At 41.5% G+C, this 17,633-nt stretch overlaps 1 protein-coding gene across 1 annotated transcript in view; it reads right to left on the reverse strand.

The window, feature by feature from the left end:
• Positions 1 to 17,633, reverse strand: part of LOC308333176 (protocadherin-15-like) — a 199,704-nt gene that overhangs the window by 147,145 nt on the left and 34,926 nt on the right. The window contains exons 3-4 of the mRNA XM_080789372.1: positions 6,243 to 6,257; positions 4,667 to 4,732 (exon numbers count right to left, since the gene is read on the reverse strand). Of these exons, the coding sequence (XP_080645498.1) occupies positions 4,667 to 4,732; positions 6,243 to 6,257 (81 nt within the window). The remainder of the gene's footprint in view (positions 1 to 4,666; positions 4,733 to 6,242; positions 6,258 to 17,633) is intronic.

Consider the following 17,633-nt stretch of genomic DNA (forward strand, 5'->3'; position numbering starts at 1 on the left):
TGTGTGTGTGTGTGTGTGTGTGTGTGTGTGTGTGTGTGTGTGTGTGTGTGTGTGTGTGTGTGTGTGTGTGTGTGTGTGTGTGGTGTGTGTACTGTGTATGCGTGCGTGCATGCTTGCGTGCGTGCGTGTGTCTTTGTGTTGCAGTGAGATCAGCGGTGACCACCAGAGCAAGAACTGCTCCATGCTACAGCGCAGTGTATGTTCGTTTTGTGTTTATCATCTATATACATAACTGTCTCTCTCTTACTTACACTCACACACAAACACATGCAGAAACACACAGCCACACACAAACACAGCCTCATGTTAATGTTCTGTTTACAGAAAATTATGAAAATCACAACACTTCTATTTTCTTTCCCTGCGCAAGAATATAACTTGCCATTTTCCAATACCCCCCGTCTCTCACTCTCCTTTTGCCAATACCTTCAACAGCGATGCTCCACTAACCATATAACACCCATTTACAGCCAAATCTATTCCACAGCAAATCAAATTACACGAATTACATTCATTCATTCTACAGTGTTTTGCATTTTAACTAGAATACGCACGTACACACACACACACACACACACACACACACACACACACACACACACACACACACAATGTGCACAAGTATAAACACATTTAGATGCACATGACCCTCACACTGAGGTTCTTCACACTGTTGCTAGATAGCACATTAAAATTAGTTGCATAATTTTCTAGCTAGAGCACACTACAGAAAATGTGATATGCCTACTGAATGCCACAGGAAAGTAACGTTATGCTTGTTTAGCTTCATGCATACACATTTAGCTGTAAGATGTACTTGTGGTGTTTGTACTGTAAAGGTACAAGTTGACAAACAAAGGTTTTTCTTAAAAAAGGCTAAGACTGTGTCGCCTTGTCCAAAGAGCTTTGGGGAGGGTCCTATTTTACATTAAATAATTATTCATCCTTACATTATTTTTGTTATAGAAATCCAATAACTTTCTTTCACATTACATTAGTAACCTTTTCAACTTTAAGGTGCAGGGGTATTTTACAGTTCAATAACTTTCAGTTACTCCACATAGGATTTCTGGTCACAACCCAATTTCTGACATACTTTGTCCACAACAAAGATACTCTGAGCTGAGCACAAATCTCTGCCAGGAGGCATGCCCTAATAATAATACTTACACCACAATGTCCATCTCTCTCTCTCTCTCTCTCTCTCTCTCTCTCTCTCTCTCTCTCTCTCTCTCCCTCTCTCTCCCTCTCTCTCTCTCCCTCTCTCTCCCTCTCTCTCTCTCTCTCTCTCCTCTCTCTCCACAAAATATCTCACCGTTCTTTAGTTATTGGCAGTTGAATTTAGCTTGTTTTCACCAATAATGATTTCTGGAAACAGAATGCATATAAAAAAAAATATATATATATATTTTTTATAAATCCTATAACATTAAACTTTTTTTTTAGATCACATTATTTCTGGGTGTACTCTTCTTCGCAAGTCCGAGGATCACTCACAGGTTGCGGAAGAGCTCCCTCTATCATAAACACAAAAAAAACCAAATGACCATCGTCATACAGCAATGGCGGTGTGCGACTTGGATTGAAATTACAAATATATTCGTCAATGCCAGTGAATGAGTGAATGGGGAAAATGTGTATCAAGAGAGGGAGAGTTGTCGTCCCAGTAAAACAATGTGTATCAAGAGAGGGAGAGTTGTCGTCCCATGATAAAACCATGACAAGTGTTCTGAATTTCGATGAAGCTTAACGGCGTCTGAGGTGTTTTATAGTTACATTTCATAAAGTGGAAAGTGGTGTGCCAGTGGATCCAATGTAGTTATTATTTGGTCACAGATTCTTGTTAATACTATTCATTGCTTAAATATACATTTTCAAAAGTATCAAAAATGTCAGATTTACAAGCTCACAACGCACCATGTAATGGCAGACAGTAAAATTGTTATACTTTGAGCTTCCTCAATAGTGTGGATCATTTAGTTTTTAAGATGATTCAAAATGAGTGAGTAAAAAAGAATGGTTTGGCATACTAAATTATTTGTGTATTTCAGCCTCTAATAGGCTATCCTCCTGAAAATAATAAATAATAAATATGTATGTGTGTCTACTGAATAACTAACACTTGAAATAAATATTCAAGTGTGATATTGAGCTGAGCTTCAGCTGGTACTAGAAAGCAAATTAAATAAATATATTATAATGTGTATTGATATACTGTAAAATAAAAATAAAAAATAATACAAAAACACATAGTATAAATGGTAAATGGTAAATGGTGCATTTATATAGCGCCTTTATCCAAGGCGCTTTACATAGATTGTGCATTACATTCACCCATTCATACACCGATGGCAGCGGAAACCATGCAAGGCACCAACTAGCACATCGGGAGCAATTAGGGGTTCAGTGTCTTGCTCAAGGACACTTCGACAGTAACTCTGGGGGAGCCCGGGTTTGAACTGGCAACCTTGCGGTTCCCATCCAGGCACTCTACCCCTGAGCCACTGCCGCCCCATGCAAAGGTTGCCACCAGTAATAACTAATTCAAATTATTGTTTTATTGTGCGTGCGTGTGTGCGTGCATGCATGTGTGCATGCATGCGTAAGGCTCTGCGCTCAGTTTCATCCTGCAATCTGCCTATTAGGACTATCATGAGATATCTTGCATGGAAAGTTCACATTTCGGGCCTGACATTACTAGAGGCAATGTGATGGGGTCGAACAAAATGTTCATCCTCTGGGAAACATGGATGCACTTACTGTAGAAAATGCTGAGAGCTCTGCAGACATTTGAAGATGCAGAGCGAATTCCATTACAATCCAGTCAGTAGTTGTGGAGATAATGTACAGTATCTTGTTTGGGAGTAAAGTCTAGGTTGGCGTAGCCATCCATAGAGCCCCGCTGCTAGAAAGCCTAAAAGCAACATTGCTTTTAGCTACGTTGATGGATATACAGTGGTGGAACGGTCAGTACTCACAAGGGATTAGGGGCCAATGGAGCAGTGCTCTAAATGTGATCACTGTAGCAAGGGGGTAAGTGATTGAATTCAGAAGGGAGTCATAACGTGTCAATCTTCCAATCTGCTGTTGAAAGATTAAACAATGTGACTGTTGGGGTGACCATCAGCATGGCACTTAACCGAACAGCCCTCCTGCATTAAATGTGGGTTGTTTGTTGGCCCACAATGGAAATGTGGTTCCACTGGCCCATACAGTATGTACTGCATGAGTGGAACCTTATGAATGCAAAGCAAAGCGAGTACTGAACAAGCATGCCTGCTCAGCAAAACTCCCGTCCCAAGCCAAACATGAGGAGAATGTGGTACATTTATCTATCTATCAATAGATTTTGTACACAGTGCATTCAGGTACGGATGAATAGTAATTGTTACTACTGGTATTTTGTTATGTAGGCCTATTTTTCAATTTAACTTTTCAATTTTCACCATCTGGCAGGCTTGACTGAAGGGACTGAATGCAAAATGTAGCAGAACTGCATAACCCATATGGTAAATGGACTGGTACTTTTCTAGTATTCTAATCTAACCCATTCACACACACTGCAATGGCACAGACACACTGTTACACAACACATGACACGCTAATGTGTTGCCTGGTTCAAGGTCCAGGATACTTAAACACAATGCCTCGAGGAGCAGGGGAATTAAGGACCCGGGAACCTTGGAGCTCCCTGACGAGTCTCCTGAGTCCTGTAACCACCTACTGTATATGGTAAATAAGGATGTTACCCATTATACTTACAGTACATTTGGACCTGTCCGGTCCTACTAAAGAAATCTAAACCACACGCATGCACCTCACACACACACACACACACACACACACACACACACACACACACACACACACACACACACACACACACACACACACACACACACACACACACACACACACACACACACACACACACATTCAGGCATCCCTGAAAACATGTACATGTGGAAGCGTTTATTTACACTCCTTTGCTTTGTCACTAGCTGGCAAGGCCATCAAACCAGCAGCTACTAATTAGCTAATGAGCACTGAAACAGCTTGAGTTTACAGACAGCAAAAACACAGACAAGGACACACTGGATGACATTTAGCTGATTATGTTCCGTGAATGGGTAGTAGAGTGCTTTCTTTTAAGTTGATTCAAAGAGGAGAGGGAATGTGACGTGCACAGACATTTAGAGGGGCATGTGCTCAAGTGAAAAAAGGGCACCTTGTGCAGCGCGTGGAACCGGTCAGTTGCCTTAATAGTGTGAGATTTATAGATGTATGTCTTGTGAGCTTGCAGATCTGCTCTTTTGGAGAATGCTGGCCTAACTTCACCTGTTAGTGTTCACCTGTTATGACATACCCAGAGAGTAGGGATGCCCATATGGTTAAATGCTCGTTGTCTTTGTGACGTAATAAGGCTATGGATCAGTTACAGAGAGTATCTCCTACAGCTTGGACTGATACACAAACCCCGAGTTGGATAACCTCCGGCAGTCATTTGAAATACACAGATGGCAGAACAGTTTTCCATCAACAGTAACCAGTGTTGTGCTTCATTTTCAGTAATCTGGCTCAAGTTTAACAAAACATTTTCCAACGAAATCCTGGATGAAAGGATAAAATTAATGCAACAGAATGCAAAGGGATGAAAGTACATTACCATTGGGACTCTCTTCATCTATGGCAACGATGGTGGCAGGAGGACCAGACCGAGAGAGCTTACATTCTGTACAGAGGGAAATGAAAACACAAGCAACATTACAAAGCAAATCAATGACTACAGTAATTCCATTATACCTTAACATAGTTTTGCAGTCATGGAAAAGTCATGGAAAATTACAATATAACTAAATTGTCCTGGGAAAGCAAAAAAATGATGTTGGTCTCTGGGAAAATATTGTACAACGGACAGAGACGATACACGTTTCATCCATACCAATGTTTCAACCCTGCAGTTTAATGTTACAACGCAGTATTATCAAATATGAACATATGATACTGACTTCATATCAATATACTTGATATGAGTGTGAACCCTGAAAGTCTTTTGTCAGCTTTGTCAGCTTTTGGCAAATAGACGCTATGTGGGTTTTAAATGAGGGCTCTTGTGGAACAGTGACTGACCTACAGGAGCTCTGTGTTGCAGCAAAGGATAAATGCATGGACGAGAGGACATTAATTCATTCATTCATTAACAAATTGAAGGAAGCATGCATGCACTCCTCATTCCGCCTTTTTTTCTTTCAGGGACAGCAAATCCAGTCTGAAATATAATTCGTATAATTACATGTATTTGTATGTTATTGTACAGCCCAATTTTAACTTGTGAAATTCTATAACCGCTTAAGCCCTATATACTTAGTTGACCGGAGTCCCCTATAGGTCTATTTGCACCACTCAGTTCACACGGGTGTGATTTTTACAGAATGTTCGCTCCCCACAATATTGAAAATTAGGTGACAAGACTAGTAGAGACAGATCCTGGATCAGATATAACATTTAGAATAATCTAATACCTATAAGACACTTTGACAGAAGCCATTGTGTGTTTTATAGGGCTATGACGACGTGAGCCCCACAGTCCCCACTGCATATTAAAATAAAACTCAGTTGGATGTAATGTAAATTCAGTTATAGGGTGGAATTTCCCCTTCAACAGCATCAACTGTGCGAGTTACATATAGAAAGGAGACGAATATGTACAGGAGAGAGAAATATAAAAGAATAATGGAAGAAATGGAAGCGCTGAAAAAACACACAATGTGTTGATAAGCTGCAACCTTTGTGTGGGGAGCTGGTGAGAGGTAGAGAACTGTGGAAATAATGGTGGGTGGGGGACTAGAATGGCCCCTGGTCAGAGATGAAGGATCATGAAGAGGAGATATGTAGCGGAAGACTAGGCAAAGTGTTAGCGACAGAAAGGACAGACCAAGGAAGACAGCTCTGGGGGTCAATGACAAATGTAATCCTCATTCCTCACTAACAGCACTGCAGGGTTACCGGGGGTTAGTTAATAAAGTAGCCCAGTCACTGAACACACAGTTAACTGAGAGAGAAGCAGGGAGGGAGAGGAGAGGAGCATCAGAAAGTGGGAGGAATAAGAATAAAAACAAGTTAAGGAACAGACAGAAAGCGACAGACAGGAAAGATACAGGACCACAGAGAGAGAGAGAGAGAGAGAGAGAGAGAGAGAGAGAGAGAGAGGGGGGGGGGGGGCAGAAAAAGACTGTTCTTACCGTCATATTGCCAATCTTCAGTCAGAGACAGAGTGTCACATTCCAGTTTAACAGAACATGGGCCAGGAAGAGCAGATGGAAGGGAGAAGAAGGGTGCAGAGGAAGATAAGGAGAAAAAAGAAAAAGAAAAATCAGAGTCAGAACCACATTGGATTCAGACAACACAAGCATCAGGAGAAACACATGGAAGATGAAAACAAGAGAAAGAAAAGTTTATTCTGTATAAAGCCTTAAAGCTCAATGAATGTGATGTTCTCAACTGAAACAAATTAGAACGTGGAAGCATAGAATAATTATATGGGCTCACAACGTGATTTGATTGAGCTGGCAAATCTGCTATTTTGTAATTATTTAAAATATTTTTGCCATTTTGTGAGGCGCAATCTTATCATCGTACATCATCATACATCATCTCATTCCGACCAATCAGAATTTGCGTCCTCACCGTCGTCTTCAATTTGTTTTACGCAATGTTTGTGTTTACACGAACCCTCAAAATTGTCCATTCATTAACAATGGGCTTTAATGTTTGTGTAGGACAATGCGTTTCTGAGGGGCGCCCCTCAAAAAAATAAAAATCACACCCGTGTGAAGTGAGGAGCGCTAATATGTTAAAGTCTAACTTATGTTGATTAGGTGATGTAATGGTGATGTAAAAGAAACTACTGCCAACACAAACGCCAACTTAAACGCCATTAACATTAAAGAGACAATATGACGTAATGAGGCACATTATGACGTAAATTTTCCCTTCATTGTCAATGGCGTTTACAAAACAAACATTGTCTTAATAGTTCAATGTTTGTTTTGTAAACGCCATTGACAATGAAGGGAAAATTTAGTATGGGCGAAATACCCTAAAAGTACCCTAAAAATGTGGCATAGGATTGAGACCATTTTGTTCTCCACGGTGTTCTCCCGTGGAGGGGAGGCGGGCACATAGGTTTCGGTTCGGCTTCGGTTTCCAGTGCTAGTTTGAATCCGCCCCTCTAGCCTAGCTAGCCTAGCCTGGGTTATTTCAGTCTAGGCTCTGGCTTGCATGTAATCTAGGACTTTGATGGACAGAGGGACAAAACGTTCTTAAAGCAGTTGAGCTGCATTGGGGGACTCTGAAGCCTGAGGGAAGAAGCTGCTACTCAGCGTGGAGGACATGGGTGGGATCTGAAATAATCTTCAGAGCCTTTCTGATGATAGTTTCATCACAGACAGACAGCCTGGAGTGTGGGTTGCTGCCTGACTCCCATGATTTCCATTGCTCTTTGTGTTAGCCCAGTAATCTGGGCTTCCAGCTGTGCTCCAAGGTTTCCAAACCAGGCTGGGATGCCATGGTAGAAGAGGAGCAAAACTTTATTTTTAGGTATGAAGATATGTCCCACGTCAACAGTCCCCTTCCACAGACATGCAGTTGCACACACAAGCACGAACGGGATGCACACACACACACACACACACACACACACACACACACACACACACACAAGCACAGTCGCACACACACAGTGCCATTGCTGTCGTGGAGAACCCTTGTATCTCCATATGACAGTTGTAGGACAGACGACAGCCGAGGTTTCAAGAACAAAGTTAAATCTGCAATTTTCACTACTTTTGAAACTTTTTAAAGATTTTCTGAAAATCAAAACAGCCTCACTTTCCATCTTTGTGGAGATATTCATGTGGGCTACTGTGGATTATTGGACCAGTGTCTGTACTGTCAATACTATTATTTTTTGTAGTTATGCACGATATAATCGGTAGCATATCGGCCATACAAATGCCATATCGTTATCGGATCGCTCTCTAAATAATCCAGATTATTTTCACAGATATTGATGACGCAATAATAATGTGACCATCTGTTGCTTTTGTTTTGTGTATTTATTTTTTTATACATTTTTATCCATCGATTTTGTAACCCATTTTTTCACCCAGTGTCAATTATATAATGTAATTATGGGGACTACACTTCCTCTGCCAACCTGGGGGGGGCAGCAGACTGACCTAATGCTTCTTCTATGCATGATGAGTCCAAGCTGCTTCTTTTCACCTGACAGGGGGGAGTTTCCCCGGCCGGACGTAGCGCGTGGAAGGAACACGTTATTCCAACCAGTTCCTTTCCCCTCCATCAGGCTGGCCAGGGGGAGGTTTGTTTTGTGTATTTCTATGTTTGAAGGCAGCATAATCCGTATAATATCGGAATCGGTCAGTATCTGTATCGTCAGATATGACCCTGCAAATAATCGGAGATCGCATAATTTTCTGAGTTCTTTCATTGCCATGTATGTTTAGTTGTTTACACATTATGAGGAATTTGTCTCAGCGAGGCTGATAGACGAAGCTTCAGCAAATGTAACTGTCCCTGATGTTGATGGAACTCGATCTGCCACTACTATGATCTACAACGGTCATTGGACAAGTCTGTCCTTTGATATGGATGGATGGCTCAACACTGTCCCTTCAAAAAACCAATAAAAGGCGTAAACCGCAAAAAAAAGAAAAGAAAATGAGTTATATCAAATATCTAAATACTGAATCAATCAAATGTGAAACAGTTTAATATCCCTTTAAGCAATGAAGCTGCAACTATTCTGCAAGGAATGTTGCCAGAAACTAGTTCAAACACATTAGAATCCTCAACCCCGACGGGTCCAAATAGCAGATCTACAAACATGTCGCATTACGACACATCGTGAGCTTGTCAATTGGCTATTTAAGAACTGCCAAAGTATAAAATAGAGCTTTTGTAGTTAGCTCGCCTCCAAAGCACAATACAGTATGGGCTCAGTGTTGCAGTGAGTCACATCCACACAAAGTTAAACTGGACAACCTAGATAGGAGAGGCACAGAAACACATTTAGGTGCATCACTAGATCAAGGCCATGAATATTATGCTCAGCAAATAAGATGGGCTGTAGACTTTGTGTGTGTACTACGTTATGCTAAATAGGCTTATAAGACTGTGAGTTATTTGAAATCGGTTGATTTATGTTTCTGAAGATCCAACGTGAGAGGATCTTTGAATAAATCATTTAATAAAAATGGTCTCACTCCTGAACAATCTGTACCGCTCACTTGTGAAATGATGGCTACGCCCCTGCTTTGTCTCGCTCACGTCCTACATTCTCTCTCTCTCTCTGTCTCTCTGTAACAGGTACTGTAGGTCAAATACTATTATCTCAGACTATCAAATTGTCCTAGTTCATCTCAAAGTCAAGACGTGGGGGTTCTAATTGTTCTCGCATTCCTGGCTGTGCAAGTGCATAGAGCACCAACTGCAATGCAACATAAGACAGGTTGCCATGTCAGTGTCGAGCCTTTTGGCTTGTGCCAGTGATTTGTCTGCCAATGGCTGCTACCGGAGCATTGTAATTGGCTACTAGTTGTATTGAGCCGATAAACTGGATGAACAGGTGTCTGATTGGCTAATTCAGGCGAGTGAGTGAGTGAGTGAGTACCTGCTCATGGTGGCAGTCTGCAGTGTCGTTTTTTTGTTGTCTGAAAACACACCGATCAAAATGCCAGCATGTACCCTCTATAGAACAGACATTTCTTTCTTTCTTTCTTTCTTTCACACCCAACCTCACAATGTTTCCATCGCCTGGCAACACAAAAGAGGCAACAACAATGTGTTTACTGGATGTGAAGGGAGACACGGGTCATATGTCAGGGGTGGTGGCTGCCTCTGGAAACAGTTCTTAACTAATGGAACACCACATACAACCAAGCTGCAGTTGTAGTGAATGACCTGGTGTTACCGTGTTTATAAAGAATAATTTGAAATAATTAACTGTGATACGAAATGACATCATGGAACAATAGTCACTATAGTTACAACGGAGTCACCCCCCCAGTGACATGTGCGTACCGAGAGCAGTGCACGCATGCAGGCAACCCCCCCCCCACACACACACACACACACACACACACACACAAGTGACCAGCCTCCAGGTAACAGATGTGTATCTTCTGCTTGACTGCCTCTTTATCCTTCAGAGTAAGCTGATGCACCTCATCAATTACTAAGCGGCCATTTGTTCTCTGTGGGGTTCCACTCTGTCTGTCTGCATGTCTGTAGCCCCTCCTCCCTCTGTTTACCCCCTCTCGATATGCCTCTCAGTCTTCATCATACTGTACAGAACAGTGGTTTTCAAATGTGTTGTGCCCAATGCACACCACACCAGGCAAGTCAAGTCAGGTACGGCTATAGTCATAGTATTTTGTTTTGAAATTTTTAATTAAAGTTTGATTAAAAATAGAGTTGAGATGCCATGTTTATAAATTAATTTTTAATTAATTAATTAAGTAATTCATTCATTCATTCATTCATTCATTTATATCATGTTTAGTGGGTAAAGACTATGCCTTTGTGTTGGGAAATGAGTTGTGAAATAGTAAATAAACTAAAAGAAGTATACACTAATTTATACTGTTTTTTTTTGCATATATTATATTGCAATAATAATGTGTGGTTAACACTAAATCCCAGCACGGCACACCTGGACTTTCTCACAGCAGCACACCAGCTGCCTCGGCACGCTTATTTGATCACATGTTCAGATTATAAATCACCACCCATTCATGCAGTCCATGTTCAGAAATAGTGTTGAAAACTATACAGCTGTAGAAGTACTGTATACACAAGGATGGCAGTCCGAGAGTGAATGGTGATTAAAATATAAAATGTCTGAAGAGGAACACGGCTACATCTCTCAAGGGCTCTTTCTCAAACATCTTAGCTCTTTTTTTCATGTTGAAAGTGCACACTTGTTAACCAGTGTTTTTCTGTTCCACAGTAAAAGTGCTCTTGTAGCACAGCTACGTAGCATGAGTTCCCTTCCTTAGGTATGCACTTATCCCTTTTAAGTGTACATTTATCCACCTTCTACCCTCACAGGTGTGCACTTAAGACTCCCCTTTATTATCCATAAACACGGAAAATATCTAACTGTGCACTTGGACTCTTCTCTTAAAAGGTTTCTGGGAAAGAATATCATCATTATGGATGGAATGTATGCGCCACTCAGCAAGTCCACACCCACGGACAGATTCTTTGCTGTCACTCTGATGGACCTCTCAGGAAACGACTGTTATGCCTGAAGAAAAAGCTGCTCTACAAGTTCACAATGCGTCACAGCGCTATGGGCTATGAGCTTGTAGATCGGTTATTTCCCGCGCACGACACAGGCATGTAACCAAGTATAAATCACCCTTTAGAAAGGAACAAGAGTACACAATAGGGGTGTAACGATATACTGCATCGAAAAATCTAATTTCAAGAATCGAAAAGTATATAAAAAATTGGAAACTCAACATAATCCTATCATTTGACTTTGTATTGTATCGTTTTGAAATGCAAATAATCGGTATCGAAACGCTTTGCAATGCAAATACTCGACTGTATTAATACAAGCACTTTTAAGAAGAAGAAATGTGTCATTACATTTCCATTCTATATCGCTACACATGGTCTATCTATAAATGTGTGAATTCTACAATATTTGCCAGAGAAACACTGTGTTTACTTTATATCCATAACAATAAATGTTTCCCTTAAAAAACCTGCTCTTTCCACATATGTCACACAGATTTCATGTCTTTGCTAATACTGTATCGATTTTAAATCGTTGAATCGTATCGCCATAATGAACCAATATTGTCCATATATCGTATCGTCAGCCATAGTATCGTATCACCGTTCAAATGAATCATTACACCCCTAGTACACTACACAGCCCATAAAAAGATCATGAAGGTTAAAAGAGACCTCTCTATTCAGAAAGGATTATAAACTCCTTCTCAGATTTATCATCGACTCGAAGCTTCCAAATCTAAATAGAGTATCTAATCAATAATGTGTGTTTTCTCCTTCAATCCAAATTCTGCCAAGTTGGCAGAGGGAAGAGTTGAGAGTGAGTTGGCAAGTGCAGCAGAAATGGACAGAAGAGAAAGAAAAGGTCCTCTTTAAGGACAAACTAAAAAGGGAGCGACAGAGACATGCGAGTGTGGGACTACCACAGGTTCCGGGCTGCAGTGAAACGTACACCCATAGATAGTGAACGGGATCCTACCCGTGGGAAATTGTTTGGTACGCTAAGATGCACACATACGTCACCAACACAACACACACACACACACACACACACACTGAGCAACAGTCTCCACGGTATACACAAACACACACGCATCACTTAGCAACTGTTATTAAAGCATGCGTGCATGCCAGATACACACACCACAAACACACACATGCACTTTGCACACATATGCTAAAGTTACCATGAAATATAGATGATGAGGCTGTAACACACTGCACTGACTGCAATCACCTCGACAGAGCAGACTGTGTGCGTGTGTGTGTGTGTGTGTGTGTGTGTGTGTGTGTGTGTGTGTGTGCGCGTGCGTGCGTGTCACACATTGTCTTTTTAATTAATCCATGAGGAGTAATTTTGAAATAATGTGCATATTAAAAAGTACATTAATAACACAGTGTAAGATGCTAAGCTTGCTACATCCCTAATGAATGGCCGGCTCCCTGTTTTGGCCTGTGGCCCACACAGCCCATAAAGAAAACCTCAGCACAAGTGCCAACAACACAGTCATCCTAGAGGCACATAACTCACAGTCTGTCTGGATGACTGGTCCACTGACTGACTGACTGACTGGAAGTCTGGCCTATCGTGTAGCTGGATGACTGACCGACTGGATGTCTGGATGTCTTGCTTATTAACTGGCTGACTGACTCGTGACTTGTTTTCCTGTCATTATTCTCAAAATATTTCAAAACTAGTTACTGTGGTTGCTTACAGGCAAGCAGACTATTGTTATTGCACTCCAGCGCTTAAATCGTAGAAAACATTTAAATCGTTTATTTATTTTTTAATCCTGACTTGTAACAATTACGAAATGCACTGTGATGCCCAACATGACCCACCTGTTTACTGAAAAATAAATAAAAGTTAAAATCCTGCAATAACTCTCTATTCTCCCCTCCGATTGGCCAGTGATTCGGAACTCTTCCCAAGGCTTTTGTGTGCTTTGCCCTCATTTGATTGGACAGTATACGGTGACATACCCAACTCAACTCTTCTGAAATGAAATGAAATCCAGTTTTATTGGTCAGTTTATATGGATTTTGTTCTGTTTCTTGTGTTTTTTGTTTTATGTTTGCCTCCTGTTTTTGTCTGTATTGTACCGTTATTGTCTGTTGCTCCCCTTCCCCTTTCCCCAAGAGGACCACAATGGAAACAGCTTTCTTGTGAATTTATCCTTTTGAAATATATTTTCAATAAACTATTCAATCAATCAATCTAATTGAACAATATTCCTATAGATAGGCAACCACTCTCGCAAATCCACAGGATTGCATCTTTCTAGTTTTTTTTCTCACCTGCACATAATTTCTCTTTTATTGATGTTACCCTTTTTTGTACTGTTTTTATTGTGCGAATAAACTAAACTAAACTAAACTAGTTGATTTTTCTTTTGCAAAAATAGCAGATCTTACAATAATGATTGACGGACCTATTTGGCATCTGAAAAATATGCCAACCTTGGAATTCTTTCTGATGAGAAACAGCTGAGATCGGAAATAGAATGTGACATAAGAGGTGGACTAAGGACACGGGCGGGCGGAGCATCTCTTGTCCTTTTAAGAGCTTCCATCAGCAGGTACACCCATCCAGAAGAAGAAGAAGAAATGCGTTCTGGTAAATCAAGTTTACCAAGGGTAACTGGACTAAGCATCAGATACTTGTTTACAGCCAGGCCCACATGGAGCATTTCATGGTAGAGGTTCAATGCCTTGTCCAAGGGCACTTCAACGGTGGTAATTTTAACGTGTCGGAACGCTGATTCGAACTGGCGACCTTCCGGTATCTAGACCGCTCCGCAATCCACTCGGCCACCGCTGCCTCAGATCCACATCCCTCCCCGGGGAGTCATCCCTCTCTGTCTGCCTACCTGCACCCCAGCACCCGGCCTCTCATCCATCATCCATTCACCTGTCCATCTAGACCTCCCTTTACATCCATTCATCCACCGGAGGACAGGTGAGGGGATGGAGAGGGAAGAAAAGAGGGAAATTGAAGAGAGAAAGTTGTGGCATGTATAGGTTGAGGAGAAGAAGAGAGAGAGGAGAGGACTGGACTGGAGAAGGGATGATAAGACTGGAGAAGGGAGGAGAGGAGAGACACTTTGAGAAGAGGGGAAGTCGAGGATTAGCGAGGAAATCTGCCCAAAGAAGTGGGTGAGAGAGAGAGCGAGAGAGAGCGAGAGAGAGAGCGAGAGAGAGAGAGAAGGAAAGCAAAGCAAAGCGAAGGGTGCAGTCGGATGTTGGGGGAAGAAAAGAAGGGAGCACAGAGAGGAGAAGAGGAAAGGATGACCTTGTACTAGATTGATGCATCTCAGGAGAGAACGGATCGTCAGCGCTCGCGCGTGCACACACATCCCGACACACACACACACACGTGCGCACGCACACGCACACACTTTATCTGACTCACACACACACACACACACACCACTTTGTCACCGTGTTGCCTTATCCATTACACTAGCTCTTTTCTCTCCCTCATTCACACTCTCTACCTCCATTTCTTCCTTTCATTCCTTCTAATTATCACTCCCCCTCCCTTCTGTCTCTTCATCATAACTCTCTCTCTCGCACTCACTCTGGTTATCTGTGTGTGTGTGTGTGTGTGTGTGTGTGTGTGTGTGTGTGTGTGGCAGGATGACAGGTCACATTAGCTCTTAAAACGGGCCTCCAGATCCGTAAGGACACCGCTGCTATACTGCTGCTACTACGACTGCTACTACTATGACTACTACTACTACTTCTACCGCTATGGCTAGCCTACTAGTGTCTATAACTGCTACAATGACTAATACTATAGGACAGGTTGATGGATTGTACTTCTGACACAGTGTTCTGCAACACAGGAGTTCCCTAGGGGACTGTGCCTGGCCCCTCTTGTCTTCACCCTGTACACAGCACTGACTGCAGAAGTTCTGACTTTCGGACACCTTTCCCCATTGAGCAAAGTGCTCACACTAGCGAAAAGCAGCACAAGAACTCCACCCTAGGAAAGTCATGAGAGGTCAGAGTCTTTGAACATCTATTTATTCCAGGTTATGTATGAACGTATGGCAACTGGAGCTATTGAACAGAACACATTTCCTTCGGGATTAATAAAGTATACATACTGTATCAATCTAGCCATCTACTACTGCTATAATACACAAGTTACACAACTACTACTATTACTATTACTGTGCTATACTTTAACTACAACAACTAGAAGCTGTGTGCTGCCAGACTATAGAGCACAGCCATACGTGTCCTCATTGGCAACGTAAGGCTCTCTCTCTCTCTCTCTCTCTCTCGAAGACTGCTTAGCTAATTTAATATGGAGAGAGGGAGCGGTGTGTACCACCACGCACAATATAGTTTCTGCCACTCCCCAACCCATCATGATGATTTTAATGTTGTTGTTATGTATCATATCATAATTATGAATTGAATACCCAGGAGGTATATGGGAGGCTATTGTGCAGTCAAAGTTACCAATACAAGCTAGTTAATTCAGCATTCTTTTATTGACCGGTCAGGTAGGCCTCAGACTTTTTGGTGTAAGTAGAAACATAATGCTGATCTTCTATAAAGCTAGTATAGAGTCAATTCTAAGGTATGGTATCACCAGTTGGTTTTTAAACCTAACTGTAAAATACAAATCTGAGATCCTTACATTAGACAAAATGGCAGGGAAGATCATGGGTATGAGCAGGCCACCATTGGACAGGTTAAGAAAATTGTGTTTGACCCCTCCCATGTACTATACCCTGAGTATCGGCTAATGCCATCAGGTAGGAGGTAGGAGGTACATACATGCGTGCAATAATAGGTACAAGCATTCCTTTGTCCCTCTGTCAATCACACTCCTTAACAGAGTCCTTGCAGAGGGCAGACAGGCTAGGGGTCGAAGGTTATGAGGTGATGTTCTTCCTCTTTTGCACTAGGTATGTTGGTGTGTGTTTTTTTTTTAATGTTGTACGGCTCACTGTGTGCCTTTGTTGTATTGTATTGTATCTGTATGCTGCAGGGCGGGTCCTTGTGGTCCAAGACAAATTTCTCCCTTGGGAGACAAAATAAAGAAACCTTGAACCAGCCATCCTATAGTACGGCTTCACCACTGAAGACCACTGTGCAGCTTTGTTCCCAGGCTGCACACATACTGTCTTGCTTCTGTTAGTATTATTTAGCAAGGGGACATTGACAAGGCACCAGAATGCCAGGAGTTCAGATAAGAGAAAGAAGAGACAGCTGAGAAAACAGTTTCCGTACAGAAGGTATTGAAACAGTACTCTTCCCTCCTCTTATCTGAACTCTTAGTATTCTGTGTCTTCTGAATGCCCCCTTGCAAATGACATTTTCCCATTCAAACTGGAACTGGAAGTCTCTGTGCCACAATCGGAAGTGACATCTCTTGTGATAAAAACAAGACACAAAGTCTAATGTGCAATTGAAAAGGCTTTCAGTCAGTTAAATGAATTATCAGTTAGCTAACCATCTTGAGTTGAATCCCCCTACATAACAGTCTACATCTTAAATCTCAATTGAAAACATTTCTTTAGTGGTAGAATGGCTCTCCTTCATCCTTTTCCATTGGGCTACAGATCTGCATAGAATACTGTATCTTGAACAATGCCATCAATGATGTGCCATGATGTGCTAACGTGAGCTTTGTGTACTAACACAACATTCTAGTTACTGTATGCATGTGACAGCATGAGTTCCCAAAGACACGTGGTGTAAGAGGTATTGTGTTGCTCATGCTCAGATGCCCTCTAGGCCGCACACAGTAGATTATCAGTTGATTAATTTACAAAAAATAATAAGGGTAATAATACAAAATAATAATAAAAATAATAATAATAATTAAAAAAAACACAACGTTAGAATATGGAGAAACAAGGTTTCTGCCCGACAGAGAATCCACTTGACACTGTTGTTTTATTTTTCTGTTTACATCAGCATTGATAAGATTCTCCATTCAAACCAATGAGCAGAGCTGACAGTAGCTGTCTCACCTGTGGCGCTCAGTATGGTGTACTTTGCTTCCGGTGAATACAAGTGAGCAATTTCCCAACTAAGTAGCTTAAAACCATAATGAGTGCCCTCACAATGAGCAAACCTGTACAGAGTAAAACGGTCTCTTTTGTTGGGATGCAGGCTCAATTTTAAAAAATTGGTACGCTTGACACGGACAGAAAATGTGATTGAAAGAATGGATTTGTGTACAGAAAGGTAATTCTAACAGAGGAGAGCACAGCATGGTTCTCCAGAATAAGAAAAAACGAGATGTGATTTTTTTTTGGATTTATACAAATGACAGAAAT

Source organism: Protomyctophum bolini (genome assembly GCF_963924005.1).
Source record: "Protomyctophum bolini genome assembly, chromosome: 18".
NCBI lineage: Eukaryota > Metazoa > Chordata > Actinopteri > Myctophiformes > Myctophidae > Protomyctophum > Protomyctophum bolini.